This window comes from Salvia splendens, chromosome 5, assembly GCF_004379255.2.
Source record: "Salvia splendens isolate huo1 chromosome 5, SspV2, whole genome shotgun sequence".
Lineage (NCBI taxonomy): Eukaryota > Viridiplantae > Streptophyta > Magnoliopsida > Lamiales > Lamiaceae > Salvia > Salvia splendens.
In genome coordinates, this window is record NC_056036.1 from 35,108,196 (window position 1) to 35,123,993 (window position 15,798).

At 38.0% G+C, this 15,798-nt stretch overlaps 3 protein-coding genes across 3 annotated transcripts; all 3 read right to left on the bottom strand.

Annotated features, from left to right (window-relative positions):
- Positions 1-58: 58 nt before the first annotated feature.
- On the bottom strand, positions 59-1,480 carry LOC121804186 (zinc finger MYM-type protein 1-like). Its single transcript, XM_042203717.1, has one exon. It carries the CDS (start codon positions 1,478-1,480, stop codon positions 59-61), a length of 1,422 nt encoding a protein of 473 aa, XP_042059651.1.
- Positions 1,481-4,089: 2,609 nt separating this feature from the next.
- LOC121805601 (sugar transporter ERD6-like 6) lies at positions 4,090-9,041 on the bottom strand. Its single transcript, XM_042205518.1, has 18 exons — positions 8,671-9,041; positions 7,869-7,931; positions 7,700-7,789; positions 7,542-7,601; positions 7,387-7,452; positions 7,223-7,288; positions 7,069-7,144; positions 6,717-6,781; positions 6,546-6,638; positions 6,343-6,423; positions 6,175-6,259; positions 5,959-6,005; positions 5,782-5,844; positions 5,581-5,640; positions 5,420-5,485; positions 5,283-5,342; positions 4,879-4,993; positions 4,090-4,413 (listed from the first exon to the last, which is right to left on the bottom strand). The coding sequence occupies exons 1-18, from the start codon at positions 8,854-8,856 to the stop codon at positions 4,301-4,303; spliced, it is 1,455 nt and encodes a 484-aa protein (XP_042061452.1). The 5' UTR covers positions 8,857-9,041; the 3' UTR covers positions 4,090-4,300.
- A 5,349-nt stretch (positions 9,042-14,390) lies between these two features.
- Positions 14,391-15,558, bottom strand: LOC121805602 (protein RADIALIS-like 4). The gene is made up of 2 exons (XM_042205519.1): positions 15,218-15,558; positions 14,391-14,776 (listed from the first exon to the last, which is right to left on the bottom strand). Exons 1-2 carry the CDS (start codon positions 15,469-15,471, stop codon positions 14,746-14,748), a joined length of 285 nt encoding a protein of 94 aa, XP_042061453.1. The 5' UTR covers positions 15,472-15,558; the 3' UTR covers positions 14,391-14,745.
- Positions 15,559-15,798: the final 240 nt, after the last annotated feature.

Consider the following 15,798-nt stretch of genomic DNA (forward strand, 5'->3'; position numbering starts at 1 on the left):
ACTTCCCAACCTTCTTCCCTCATTATTTGCAAACGTGCTTTTGCTACTTTGACAAGATTCATTGCGTTAACAATGTCTTGATCCTTTTTTGTAGCACTTGAGAGAGCTCATGTGTGATTCCCAAGATTTGCTTCATAAGATGTAACACAAAAATAAACTCAAAGCGATTAATAATTTCTGACACATCATCCGCTTCAGCAATAGAAGAAAACAAATGAATCAAGTTGATAAGAGTACCATAATGTGAACTCCAACGAGTATCTCCAGGCCGCTTTAATGACATCTCTTGATTCAATCCTGTCCCGGTGGTAATTTCATCACTTGCAATCTTTTCTAGAATATTCTCTCTCTGTTTTTCTCTAAGTATATCTCTGCGCTTACAAGAACCTCCAACAACATTACACAAACGGTTGATAACATTATAAAAAGATCTGATACTTGTATGCTTTTTGGCAACAGCAACAATTGTGAGTTGAAGCTGGTGAGCAAAACAATGTACATAATAGGCACTGGGATTTCTCCTGAGTATCAAACTTTTCAATCCATTGAATTCACCTCTCATGTTGCTTGCACCATCATATCCTTGTCCTCTCAAACTAGATACACTTAAATCATACATAGATAACAAAGAATCAAGTGCCTTCTCAAGTGAGGTTGCAACCGTGTCTCTGACATGCACGACACCGAGAAAGCGTTCCATAACACATCCATTCTTGTCCACATATCGCACCACAACACCCATTTGCTCTTTGACTGATATATCTCGACACTCATCGATTAATATGGAGAAAAAATCATTTCCCATATATTGTACAATAAGTTTTGTTGTCTCAACAGCAAATGCATTTATGATGTCCTTCTGAATTCTCGGTGATGTTAGTTTGAGATTGTCAGGAGCATTTTTTAGTACAACACTAGATATCTCATCGCTGCAAGAGGCAATAACTTTCAAAAGCTCAAGAAAATTACCTTGATTTAAGGATTCTTCGGACTCATCATGTCCGCGAGAAGGCATTCCTTGCATGATAAGATAACGAAGTGAAACAATCGTTGCATTCAATCTGCAACGATAATTAAGCTTCGATTGTGTTGACTGCTTTAGTAGAGAGACTTCAATGTGCTGGGGTTGGTTCATCAAATCCTGACATGCTAATCTACACCTATTATGCTCACTTGTATGATTTCCAACATGATCTCTTAATCTTTCTTTCTTGCCCCAAGCAGTAAATCCCTTAGATACAAAGGCATCTTGTCCATTTCCATGGAGTCTTGAGAAAAGACAGCAATATAAGCAATAAGCAGCTTCCTTGGTAACACTATACTCCAGCCAGCTCTTAAATTCATCAAACCAAAGTGAGACAAATTTACGTTTTCGATTTCCATTGCTTGTAGAAAGGAAATTATGCTTGCGTGATTGACATGGACCTCTTAGTAAATAAGCTCTACGATTGTCTTCTATTGAGTTTGGTGGATAACTCATTATGTCAGGTCGTTCCCCAGGATCACTTGGAAGCTTCTCTAAATCGACTTTATCTTTGTCTTCACTCGGTAACTCTTGAGGTTGGAGAAGTGCGGATCCATCCTCTAGATCAACTTTATTTCTGTCTTCATTAGGTAACTCTTGTGGTTGGAGAAGTGGAGGTTCATTCTCTGACGGAGATAAAACCGCGGTAATAGGAGAAACTTTCTTGAAAAAACGATGCATCACCCTACATATAATAAAATAGACAATTAGTAAATATAAAAAAAATGACATAACCAAATAAAAGGCTGCCAAATTTACAAATCAAATCAAAAATAAGGAAAGACATATTATAAACTTTATTAAATAGAATTATACAGTGGGACTCCAAAACTATTAATATAAGCATAACATATGTTGAATGAAAACATGTCACAAAATTAAATTGGGGACAACTACTAACTCAATGAAACGCTGCATAATTAAATAAAATGCTCAATATGACAATCACAAACAAACAAAATAAATGTTATTCTACATCTAGAACTAGAAGATATATATATATAATATAAAGCTCAAAGCCTCAAAACACCCAATTTTCAGATAGAAAAACAAATTTTCTCTCACTTGATTTTTGAATGCAAAACATCAGAATATGAAATTACCCGTAGTGCCGTTAACTCTGGTCTCTGGAGATGGAGAAGCAATTTTAAATTATGTAATGGTAATTGGAGAATGTGTAGCGGCTGGAGTGAAAAATTGGCCGAGAAGATTGGATTTGGGATATTAGTTATCTAGGTTTAACTCTTATTTAATATAAAATAATATTTAATTTAATTTTAATGTGAAATTACTAAAATACCCCTGAAATTTTAAAAAATATTGGGGGTCCCAAGGCCCCCAAGGCTCTTCTTATGTCCGGCTCTGGCAATAGCAATAGCAATAGCAATAGCAATGCAGAGAGATAAAAAGGAGTCTTCTTTCGAGAAGAACAGGAAGAGAGAGATATAGATAGAAATTAGAAAGTTGTGGTTTCGTAGATATAGAGACAGATATATAGAGAGAGAGGTGTGCGTGGACGGTGAAGTACGTGAAAGGGCGACAATTAAAGGCAAAACTGAAGCATTTGGTCTGCGTAATCCTCAACATCCCTCTCCTCACCAAATCCCCCTCCACCGTGCCAATTTGCACAAAATAGCTCTTTGGCGACACATACATTTTTCGTATTCAAATCGGAGCCACCTACAACCATTCCCTCCTCCTTCCGCCGAGTTCGCTGACAACTAAGATATGAAGAAAAAAATCAACAAATCGGAGCTTTGAAGAGGGCAGCAGGAGGAAGAAGAAGAGAGGAGAGGTGTGTGTTGATGCCTCTATTTTAAAGGAAACAAGATACAGAAATATAAAGGAACAAACAAATGACATACTGAAAATCATTAATCATGCTGATGACATCTTCAAAAAGTTAAAATGGTGTGTAGATCAAAATGCTCAAACTTTGAAAAGGATATTTTCAATCGAAAACATTGAAAAATGACACATTTAAGATAAACGCTTAGTCCAGAGTTATCTGGGATATCTTGAAAATCCAGGGCATAATCCAATGACGGTTTTTGTAGTTCACTCTTTTAGTTATAACTAATTTTTAAAACATATCTCAATTTTGAACTTATATAACTATTTTGATTTACACAATTTTTTCACAAAACATATATCAAATTAAAGGTAATTTTACGAGGATTCTAATAAGATCCTAATTGCAAGGTAATTTTACGAGGATTCTAATAGGATCCTAATTGCATATGTTTTGATGATAACATTTGATAATTTTATGTAAATTTTTAAGTAGCTAGTTTTATTTAGAATGATTAACAAATAGCTAATTTACTAAAAAAATGAGGAAACAAATGAAGGTATTAAAAAAGCAATGATCATATGACTAAGTTTGTGGAAAATCTAAAGGTGGTCCAGATTAATATTTTGTTTCTTTATCCTAGTTCGAGAACACTATATCTCTTATGTATGGCCATGAAAAACAAAATGAGGAAATAAATGAAGGTATTAAAAAAGCAATGATCATATGACTAAGTTGGTGGAAAATCAAAAGGTGGTCCAAGAACACAAAACAATGAGGGAAGAAAATAAAGTAATAGCTATGAATTTGAGCTCAATAGACAATTTTCATAGTTGTACTTATTTTCAAGCCGAAAGAAAATACATTTTACAGAAAAAAGCTCAACAATAAGAACAATCAAATGATGATGCAAATTGAACATATCTTCATACTTCGACAATATTAGAGGATCTGGTTATGTTACTAAATTATTAGATTAGGTTTTTTATTTTGTTATTGTAATTTATTGTTAGTATTTTTAATTCACATTATTAATTAAATAATAATGGATTGATTTGTAATATTTTATAATATTTTGCATAGCATGTATGTGGAATTGTTATATAGAAAAACTCAAAAAAAAGATTTGGATTAAAATTTGGATTTGGTGAATGCTTGTAGAAATTTTCTACACCAAAAATAAGTTTTGGTATATAATTGGAGATGATGTAATAGACAACCTTCCAAATAATTTTCAAAAACCTAGAGCAACAATGCAATAATAAAGTGAAAATGGTTAAATGGTTATGTAACCCAGAGTTTATTGACGAAAATGTACACACATATGTCAAATATACAATTCATAAATGTTCCACATGTAAAACACCTTGCAGAAAAGGAATAGTGTGGCACACATCTATTCTCTTACACTACCCATTCAATGATACAAATGAGTAGATATCAAATAAACTCAAAAAAATAAAAAATTGAGCAAACAATTCTGATCATCTGAAGGAGTTCTGGATTTCCTCTAATGTCTTCCCCTTCGTCTCCGGAACCCAAATTGCCACAAACGCGACAGTGAATATGCACATCATGCCATACATAGTGAATGTTCCTATAGATATAAAGAGACACGTCATGATAACAATAGTTGTGCAGATTGTGAATGCTGAGAAACAGTTTTCAGAACAACGTCGCTGTTGAGAGCATCATCACCGTTACATCCTAAACCTCATGACTGAATAAAGCTCAAAAACAACTGCATGAAAGTTCGACTAAGTCTCGTGCTTTTAAGCTCATTTGGTCTTGTTCCTGAGATTCCTAAAACACCCCTTATCTAATGAAGGTGTTGTCCACTCAATCAGACTATATTTCTTCTATGTTAATACAACAGTATGCTCGTGCAATCGTTTTGCTTAACCCAAAAGGCTACCCCATATGTTACTAGATTGAGATTTGAGCCTACTTCTCGTATTTCCTTATCATGTTTCATATCAAAGATGTTTTTTTAAACCATGCATTTCCACGATATGGACTAATAACGGGGTAATGAAAGTATCGAGGGTTGAATTATACAAACCTCCACTACTCCAAGTTAGTAGCATTGGTGCAGTCATTGTAATCAGCCACGAGAAAGACCAGTTGAACAAAGTTGCAACACTTCCAGCTAGGCCTTTGATTTTTATTGGAAGAATCTGCAAGTCGTGGATATATGATTTAATCAGCTCATGTCAAATCTAGGCCGTCAAATTCATACTAACAAAAATAAAAAATGAAAACAAGCTTGTGAATGATTTGCATATATGGCACATGGAGTAATCAAAACTTGAACACATGACATTAATGGTAACTTTGCATCAGTTTTATAATTGTATCTTCCACAAATTAATACCAATAAATCTTAATACTAGTTTCACAACTGCAATTGTAAAACACTTATTTAAGAATCCAATGACGTCGAGAAGATGGAAAGATAAAGTTTACCTCGGACATTATGAGCCATGGAATAGGTCCCATTCCAAGTGAGAAAGAAATGATCAAGCACTACATATGACAAATGTCAGGTATTGGAGAAAATTCATAAATCAGCTTTTACTATGTTGCTTTGTAAGAAAACATACCACTACTCCAACTACTGATAGGATTCCCAGGATTCCAAACAATGTAGAGTCCTCGGAAACAGATCCCTTTTAACAATATCAAAATCAACAATTCGTATCAGGTTTCTCTATTATCTCTAAATCAGCTTCTGTTGAGTCACAAATGATTCACAAAGCAATACCTTTAAGTAGAATGATACAGCAACCACTACAAGACTAAGTGCCATGCCGGATGACGATACCTGAAAGAAGTACTAAACTGTAAGACGAGGCACACTCCGGTGCATCTGGAGACTGTACTTCCAGATATGCTAAACTTTTGCCTTGTAAGAGAATGCATTCATTTGTAGACATTAAAATCATAAAGTGTTTCATTAACTCACTAATAAAAGAATCCGACGCCCAGTTTTGTCCACCAACCATGTAGCCACTGCAGTAGCAATAACCTGAAGATTACCATGTTAGAATATAAATCAGGGATATCTAATAAGAACTCGAATATTTTGAATAGATAATGTATTGGAAAAATAGTGATAGAGATGCGTGTTTATAGGCATAACCTGAATAACCCCGACACCTACAGTTGCAGCATTGCTCGAAGAGATCCCTGCTCAAAAATAACCCAGCACTCCAAATTAACCAAAACTCAATATAGCTAGATATATGTAGTCTCATCTACGAGCAATTGTATTGATCTCAGATAATCAAAAACTTAAAATTGAAACATCAATAGCCCATTTCCATCTTTCTAGGATAAGAAATTTACATGTACCCACCTGCAGATTCAAATATGTTGTTGGAATAAAAGATGACACCATTAATTCCGGATAGCTGTTGGAAAACAAGTAGTCCAATTCCTATCTGTGAGATGAAAGACAGCGTCAAAGATCAACTACAGTACACGAGCAGTGGAAGATTACAACACTTATGAAGATATTATGTACCATAAGGGGTAACCAATATCTTCTTGATTTGAGATCTTGAAAGCGTAATGCATTTCTTCGGCTTGATGATGCTAAAGATCCCTGCAGGACCGAAACATTAGCTCATGATGAACTCATATTTCATTAGATTTAGAGATAAATAATGAATAATAAATGCATGGATCAAATACACACATCCTTGCGAATTAATGCAATAAACCTGCCTTGATTTCATGTACTTCAACAGAAATATCAGTGTCAAATCCCCGAAGTACTTGCAGGGACGCTTCAAAATCATCCGTCATTCCCATTTTAGCCTAATATTCATACAGCAGGAATATGTAAATCATTCTATCTGTGACAATCATGAGAGAAAAAGTTGTTGGATGCCTCACCAACCACCGAGGAGATTCGGGGATGAAGAAGAGTCCAGGTATCAGTATCAGACACGGCAGTATGCCTGCACACAAAGTGAATGTAGTCAGCATTTGAAACCATAGTGCAAACTCCCAAATTTTTAATTTCATTAAATCCAATAGCTCATTAGAATTTATTGAATGAAAATTTTCTATGCAACTGAGATAAGGTGAATAAAACGATGTACGTTTTGAATCTGTCAAGGGATTCATCACTATGATTATGAAATGAATCAAAAACAACAGTCATAATTTTCAGTTGACATACGAAAGAATTCCAACTATTCACAAAGCATAGATTCCAATGATTAAATGGTCTAGCGGAATTTACCAAGAACTGCAAGAAATCTCCATTCGACAAATAGTCCCAGTAGATATGATAGCAGGATTCCAATTGTCACAGATAGCTACATCATAGGAAAAAAGTGAACTCAATGACTTCTTGAAGCATAAGAAGTTCTAAGAGGAAAATGGCGAAAGCAAACCTGGTTCACTGAGCCCAGAGCTCCTCTAAGATTCTGGGGTGCTATCTCAGCTATGTATACAGGGACCTGCATCATATTAGAGAATATATAACTTCAGTAAATCGAGAAAGACTATCTTGAGAGTTGAGATTGAAAAAACACTAAGACAAAGCTTTGAATTTTACCGTGTAAGAGATGATGCCCACGCCAAATCCTTCTAACAGCCTTCCCATGTATAGAAATGAGTAGTCCTATATTTAAAGTGAAACGAAGAAACTTTTAAGAAGTAAGAACTGCAACAGAACATGATACAGACATAAAAAAGAGTAGAAAACCTTACTTTCGCGAATGAGATGCAAAGCCAACCAATGATGTTAGGTATGGCAGCAATCATCAAAGACTGCAAGACAACACACCGTGTTAAAGTCTTGACCATTCACTACAAAATTGAAAGAACAAGGAACTGCGACTAGCTCATGTTAATAAGCAAATGCATACCCCCTTTCGTCCTATGTACTCAGAAATCTGACCACTAGCAACTGCCCCAACCATGGCTCCCACATTGGACAACGAACCAAATAGGGAGAACTGTACAAATGGCCATTGTTATTGTGATAAATTTAAAAGTGAGGATACAATCTAGTAACAAAAATATGAACATACTAACCTGCGAGACTGTGAGGTCGAGATCTTTGGTGAGAGCAGACTGTGTTGGGGAAGAGTAACCACACTTCACAAAACAACAAACACAATCATTATAGCTTATATTTATTTTAGTTTCGCCTATACTACCATACGAATTCATAGGAGGAAGAGGAAATATGCTAAAAACATTAACATTCATATTTGGCAACAGAGGGAGAAAGCTATAAGTAACAGAAATAGAAAAATCCCCCAATAAAAACGTTTGACAATAAACCTGAATTCTGAGCTAAGCCACATTCCATGAAAGGTATTATAGGATCACATTACAGCCAAAAAAATACTTTAAATGTATAAGTGGCAAAGATAACTACAGGACAAAGTAAAACTAGTGTCAACGGTCCAAGGTAAAAGCCTGGTTATTTTATTATACATGGGTGCTTATTGGTGATATGTAGTAGATGGTGAAGACCATCTTAAACAGAGATCTAAATTGGTAGATGGCATCTGATTTTAGATGCCCAACTTCACAACTCTCACACTCAACAGTAAAATCCAAAATTCTGCTAACTGACAAACTTCATCTAAAACTCCATAATTATCAAAGCCTACAAAGCCAATCATCAATGTATCATGATAAAAAAGTCCTCCTAAACCACCTAATTCAGGTTCCAAATCTTGATCGACTCAGAACCCATTCAGTTTATTGAACATATCATCAAGTAAGCTGAGGTCTAACCAAATTTCAAAACAAATTGCAATCAAACAAGCACTAATAACAAAAAGGAAATGAAAAGTAGTCTATAGATATAAACAGAAAACGTTACAGTGAAACCAAACTGGATGGGACCCAAAGCCACAATCAGAACGCAAGCCAAAACTGAGATAGAGCTATCCCTGATTGCTTGAGAAGAGCCCATCATACTTGATTGCCTCGAACCCATCCGATACCAACTCCCTGTATGCAGGAATGGTTTCCTCAGATCCCCCCTCCCATCGTCTCCCTCTTCCATCGCTCTCACTAGAATTCAAGAAAATGCAGATCCCAATTCAAAACTATTCTCGATTGCCCTCCAAAACCATAAATCGATTTAAAAAAGTGATCTTTCTTTGATTCTATGGATTCCAGTTGAGCAAAGACTAGAAATGGGATTGGGAGATATTCTTCAAAAATGACTTTTTTATGTTTGTGCAAGTGGTCGTGTGTCAGTATCATGTTGTTGACGTGGACAAGATTTTCAAGATTTACTCTTTAGCAGGCGCCTACTTTTTTAAACGTGGAAGAGCATCCAAAGTGGTTATAGTCCAGCAATAGTCCAACTATAGTCTAGCCACAAACTCCTCCTGCCACATCATCAATACTAAAAATCCTCATGCCACATCAGAAATAGCCCAGTCATAGCCTAGTTATATCATAAATAGCCTAGCCACATCAATAGCCACATCACTAATAACACAATATACAGAATTTAATTTACGAGACATATACGGGAAACATTAATAATACTATTTTAATTTTTAAAAAAGAACAATAAATTAAAAAAAGTACAAAATTTTTAAAAAGTACATTAATAAAAAAATTACATTAAAAATCGCAAAAAGTACATTACTTAAAAAAAACCACTCGCCGGCTCCCTCGCCTCCGTCGTCGCCGTCGCCACCGCAACCGCCGCCTCCATCGCCACTGTCACTGCCGCCTCCGCTGCCACCGCCGCTGCCGCCTCCACGCAGATCGTCATTCATGCTCTCGAGCAATGTGAAGAGAAATCTCTTCTCCTGGGGGTCCGTCGCCGCTCGTCATTCGGCTAATGTCTTCACCATCATCTGGCGCGTTTGTTGACGCGCGAAGTACTTGAGATCCTCTGTAGACTGGCGGTCAAAGGGGGATGCCGACTGGACCTCCTGGGAACCCCCGGCGACCCCCCTCGCCTCCCGTTGCGCCCGCTTTTGCCCAGCGGGGCGAGGTCGGCGGCCGAACGAACGAGGGTTGGGGAGCACCTGGTCCGTCTCGGGGAGGTCGTGGGAACCACCGCTGCTGCCGTTGAAATCCCCGGTATAGTTCAATCGTTGCTTCTTCGGCCAGCCAGCGTCAACACCTACTCGGAATTTCTCAAAGTCGTTCAGCACAAGATAGCAGTTCCAGTAGGTGAAGTCCTTATACAACCCGGACTGGGGGAAGGCTTTCTCCGCTATCCTCCTGCAGTCGTCCTCCGTTTGGCCACTACTCTGCATGCGGAGGGCGTTGGCGTACAAACCCGAAAATCGGGAGACGACAGCCATGATTCTGTTCCACGCCTTCCGGCAATCCTCCCCGTTGTGTGGCCTCCCCTCTGGGCAAAATAGCTGGTAGGCTGCTGCTACCTTGCCCCACACGTTGATGATCCTCTGGTTATTAGAAACAAGAGGATCGTCGCAAACACTCACCCACACCTTTGACAGCGCAATGTTCTCCTCGTCCGTCCACCTTCTCCGTACCGTGGGGTCATCCCCACCCGGCTGCGACGACCCCCCGACCTTCTTTCCCTTGCCCTTTTTCTTTGGGGCGCCACTACCCTGCACTGCTCCCCCCGTTTGAACGGGAGTTTCCGGAACTCCGAGACTATCAAACCTCAAATCCGACAACGCAAAATCATCAAAACCGCTCGGCGTGAACTGCGCATCCGTTGGGGTTTATCTGTGCGACGAAGCAGTCAAAAAATCAAAACTGGGGCGATAGACGTCCCCCCGCGTCACCTGCGTCGCCGGTACGCCCCCCGGCGTCCCCTGCGTCGCCGAACCTCCCCCGGGTATCATCTGCATATTGGGTGCCAACTCCGGCATCATCTGCATATTGGGTGCCCAACCCCGCATCGTCGGGAACCCCCCCGGCGGACTCCCTCCGGTCGGCATCTCGGGTAGCATCTGCTGCCACGGGTACATGTTGTAGTACCCGGGCATCTGATTCCATCCGCCTCCAACGGGGATTGGGGGAGTTTGAGAACCGCTCGTCCCTGAACTAGGCTCGTTGTTCATATCCATTTCTCGGTGTTGATCTTGTACAGAAATTAAGATAGAGAGAGTACTCGTTAATACAAGTGGTGCGAATGAAAATGAAGTGCAAATCGTGTATATATAGTGTTTCGAAAATTAAAAATAAAAAATAAAAATCCGCTGGGCTATGCGCTAGGCGATCCGGGCGCTGCAATGGAGCCGAGCGGATCGCCCAGCGCATAGCCTAGCGGATTTTGACCGCCTAGCGCTAGGCGAAATTGATTTTCGGAAAACCGCTCGGCGGTTTTCGGATCCTCCAATGGTTCGCCTAGCGACCGCCTAGCGCCGGCGCTCGGCTAGGCGGTGCGCTAGGCGCCATTGTGGATGCTCTAATGACGATTTATAAATCAAGTAATTAAAGCATCCGCAGCGGTGCTCGCTGGGACGAACGACGTCCGTGCCGCTGGCGTGGCACCGCTGTCGCCGCTGCTGCACTCCTGCCGTTGGCACGGCGCTGCTCGATGCATCGAGCACGTCCGTGCCCCTGAGCAGGCTACTTGGCGCGTTTCTATTGGCCAACAGATTATCTGTTGGAAATTCAAATTTTTTTAAAAAAAATTAAAAATAATACCAAAAATTAAAAAATATATATTTTCAGATTCCCAAAAATATGGCCGTTTTATTACCGTTTTATTACCGGTTTTCTGAATTTTTTTTTATTTTTTTGTAATTTTTTTATTCCCAAAATCTTCTATAAATACACACATTCATCATCCATTTTTCACATCAAATCATCTCTCATTCATCGCTCATTCATTTTTTTTCATACAACTCATCTACATCTTCCTCTCTCACTCAAACCCTCTCAAATGGATTTCACCGATATCATGGCGGAAGCGGAGCGCGAAGAACAAGAATACTATGAACAATATCGTACCGCCTATGAAGCCTATGTCGCCGCCACTACCCCCACCCCTCATCCTCGACCAACTAGATCAATTCGCCGCTACATCCCTCGTGACCGGGAGGGAGCCAACGAAAGGCTCGTTGCCGACTATTTTTCAGACAAGCCGTGGTTTCCGAAAGATTACTTTCGGCACCATTTTAGCATGTTAAAACGGTTGTTTATGCGTATTGTCAACACATTATCTGCCCGTGTTGAATACTTTCAATCAAGTAGAGACGCAACCGGTCGGCAAAGTCTCTCGGCGTTGCAGAAGTGTACTTGTGTCATCCGACAACTTGCTACTGGGCAAACAGCTGACCTCTTCGATGAGTATTTGCATGTTGGTGAGTCAACTAGAATCCTATGCCTTCAAATTTTTTGCGACGAGGTTCGTTCTGCTTTCGGTGAGGAATTCCTTCGCGCACCCACCAACGATGATTGTCAATGGTTGCTTCGTCTTCACGAAACAGTCCACGGTTTTTCCGGTATGCTTGGCAGCATTGTCTGCATGCATTGGAAGTGGAAGAATCACCCGACTGCTTGGAGGGGGCAACACTTAAGAGGCAACAAAGGCGGCGACCCAACACTTATCCTTGAAGCGGTCGCCGACTACCGCCTATGGATTTGGCATGCATATTTCGGTATTGCCGGATCCAACAACGACTTGAACGTGCTCTATTCTTCACCACTCTTCAATGATGTTTTGAATGGTGTAGCACCGGTGATCGACTTCACCGTCAACGGAAATGCATACCACATGGGTTACTATCTCGCCGATGGTATCTACCCAAGGTGGTCGACTTTCGTGAAGACGTTCAGCAATTTGCAAGACCCGAGACGGGTTCTTTTTGCGCAGCGTCCTGAGTCTGCTCGGAAAGACGTTGAAAGAGCTTTTGGGGTCCTTCAAGGCCGATTCAACATTGTGAAGAACCCGTCTCGGCTGTGGTACGTTAAGAATATCGCCGACATCATGTACACATGTATTATCTTGCACAACATGATTATAGCTGACGAAGGACCGAGGGCGGCTAACTTTTACGACGAGGATGAAGCCGGAAGCTCTACCGCGAGGTCTCCCCCACGCCGAGGTGTGCATACGACGGTGGGCGAGAGGATCGAAACAAGAAACACAATGCGCGATACCCGAACTCACACTGAGCTACAAGAAGACCTAATCAAACACATTTGGGCGAAATTCGGCCACGAGTAGTGGTTTTTTTAAATTTTATGAATTTAATTATGTAATTTTTAATTTTTAGGATTTTGATTATGTAATTTTTAAGTTTTTTGTAATTTGTAATAATATTCTGGGTATTTTTAATGCATTTTAATATTGTGGAAATGTTTTTATTTAAATTGAATAATAAAATGGTGGGACCCTTGAGCACGTCCTTGCGGAATAGCAAGGGTGTGAGTGTTGTGTTATTGCCTAAGATTAGAGAGTAAAAAAGTAATAAAAGTGGGTCCAGGCCCACATCCGTGCTCTTTGACAAGATTGGTAATAGCAATAATAAAAATAATTATAATAATAATATTAATAATAATTTTATTAAATTATATCACACCTTAAAATTTGTACTCCCTTTCTCTTTGTAGTTCGTCCCACAAAGAGTACGAATATTTGGTTTGGCATGCATTTTAATGCACAATTGGAAAACGTAAGAGAGATAAAAAGAAAAAGTTTTTATAGTATTGTTAGTAGAGAATGAGTCTCACCTCATTAGAGAGAAATGAGTTTCTAAAATTAGAGAGTTCATACTTTTTAGGAACAGACTAAAAGAAATAGTTCATACTTTTCAGGGACGGATGGAGTATTAATTTTGTATAATAGGATTATTAGAATTTTATATTTTAAATGTGAAATTAGTAAAGTAAGATAGAAATAGAAAAAATAGTTAAAACTGTGTAGTGAATGGTGGATCCATAGGTAAAAGAAAATGAGAAAAAAATTGTCATAAGTGAATATGAACTATTTCTATGGGACGGAGAAAGTATTATTAATTATTTTTAAATATACATACTATATAGTTTTATAAATTAATATATGTAGTTACTATCATTACGTCATGTGAAATAAGGTATAATATGTTTAAATTGTTAATATATATACTATCGATTAGTTCCAATTTTTTTCAATTAATATTGGATCTTGATTAATATTTGGAGATTTCAATTGTTACTTACTTACTTACTATTGAATCGAATAATTTATAAAATTTTCAATTAATTTTTAATTTAATACTAAAATTAAAAATTTAAATAATCTTTGATTCACTTTAGAGATACAATTAATTGTATGTTGAATACGATAATTTGATAGTACTCCTGTAATCTAACATAAATTTTATTTTGTAGATATATATAGTGTTTGTTGGTCATTGATTTAATGGTTTAGTTGAATATAAGATGACCCATTTAGGTAAAATTAATGATAAAAATTGATGAGTTTGGAACTGCCAGAATTATTGGCGGATAATGCTGTCAATAAAGCAATTTGAAAATGGACAACGAATTAGTGACGGACAAGATAATGCTGTCAATAAAGCACTTTGAAAAAGGACAACGAATTAGTGACGGACAATTCCGTAATAATTACTGCGGATAGTTATATGTATGTAGTTAGTGACGCAATTGTCTGAAATTGGCAATGAGATTTATTGACGGATAATTCATCACAATGGTCGTCGGTAATTTTACTACTGGCGCAATCCGGCCGTTTAGTAAAATTATTATGCATCAACTCAATCACCAACTTCCGTAATCCGTCGGTATTCATCCTGTAACACTGTTTACCGACGGATTTTTGATAATTAGTGGCAAATTTTGTGAGTCAGTAAACAACGATTTTTTTTGTAGCAAAATAAGAATAGTGAAACGAGTTCCACACGATATCTAAAAAAGGAACAAAACAAGAAAAGATACAATTATATCATTGTTGATGCGTCACAAGCGTTACACACTTGTGTATAACACCGAACAAAGTTAATCACTTCAGTTTGAGATTCTTCATCATAAACCTGTTCAAATTAAAAAAAATTCCATATGAGAGTTGCATTTAGAATGAGGAATAATACTGCAGCATGAGATATTAACTAATGGAGAAAAAAAAAATTAAAATTCGAGTTATTATGTTTTCTTAATTATTCTTCAAAGTTTCAATTTTTAACACTCCTAGTATATCATTTGATTCAGTTGATACACGTGTTCTTAAATGCATGCCTTAATTAGTAAATGTGTCAATCAAGAATAGTGCTAAAGCCCTATCCACATTTGTTTGTGTCTCAGTATTAATATTTTAATAATATTTGTTGTAAAAATAAAAAAATATTACTAGTATTAATATTTATTAATGGAGCAATTATTAACTAAACAATATTTGCAAACTAAACGTTAATAAAACCGTGATGCGATCTCTAAATTTCAGTTTATTTAACCGTTAAAAAAAATAGTGTACATACCGGTGGTCGGTGGTGTATCCTCTGTTAGTAGAGATGGATGTGTAGTTAGGTATAGGTACTCGATCCGTTTCGATATTGTTGATGTCCTTTTCTAAGGCATCATAATACCTCCTCACTTCCTCAACCGTTTTCCCACATGCTCTTGCAATCTTATGCCAATCCTTATCGTATCTCACCAAAGCCTCCTCGAATTGCTTGTTTTGATTAGCAGTCCACGACGAAGAAGACCCTCGTGCCATCGAGCTCGATGCCATCAATGAGAGAGAGAAGAAGACTATGAGTGTTAGTGTGTGTTGTGTTGTGTTGTGTTGTGTTGTGTTGTGGTGGTATGAAATATTAGATGCCACAAATTAACTCCTTAAATATAGAGAAAAGAAGATGCTAGCAAGCAAGTTGACGAATATTTATAGAAACTTATTTCCTTTTTTTGGGTGAGGAATTCAGAATATGGGACTCGATAAAACAAGAAGAAAGTCAAGGATATGGAATTTTTGAAAATTCGGTTACTTGTGTTTTGCAATAGCAAGTGGAATTCTAAGTAGATAAATAGTGGGATTAGATTAAGATCCCCCTCAATCCCC

Bases quoted from the DNA above. Each gene is read 5' to 3' on its own strand.
- LOC121804186 (XM_042203717.1), bottom strand. From the start codon at position 1,480: ATGAGTTATCCACCAAACTCAATAGAAGACAATCGTAGAGCTTATTTA.
- LOC121805601 (XM_042205518.1), bottom strand. From the start codon at position 8,856: ATGGAAGAGGGAGACGATGGGAGGGGGGATCTGAGGAAACCATTCCTG. The intron at 6,639-6,716 runs GTGAGGCATCCA...TATGAATATTAG, and splicing joins CCGAATCTCCTCGGTGGTTG to GCTAAAATGGGAATGACGGA. The intron at 4,994-5,282 runs GTAAACTTTATC...CACGACTTGCAG, and splicing joins CATGGCTCATAATGTCCGAG to ATTCTTCCAATAAAAATCAA.
- LOC121805602 (XM_042205519.1), bottom strand. From the start codon at position 15,471: ATGGCATCGAGCTCGATGGCACGAGGGTCTTCTTCGTCGTGGACTGCT. The intron at 14,777-15,217 runs GTATGTACACTA...TAATTTGAACAG, and splicing joins GGATACACCACCGACCACCG to GTTTATGATGAAGAATCTCA.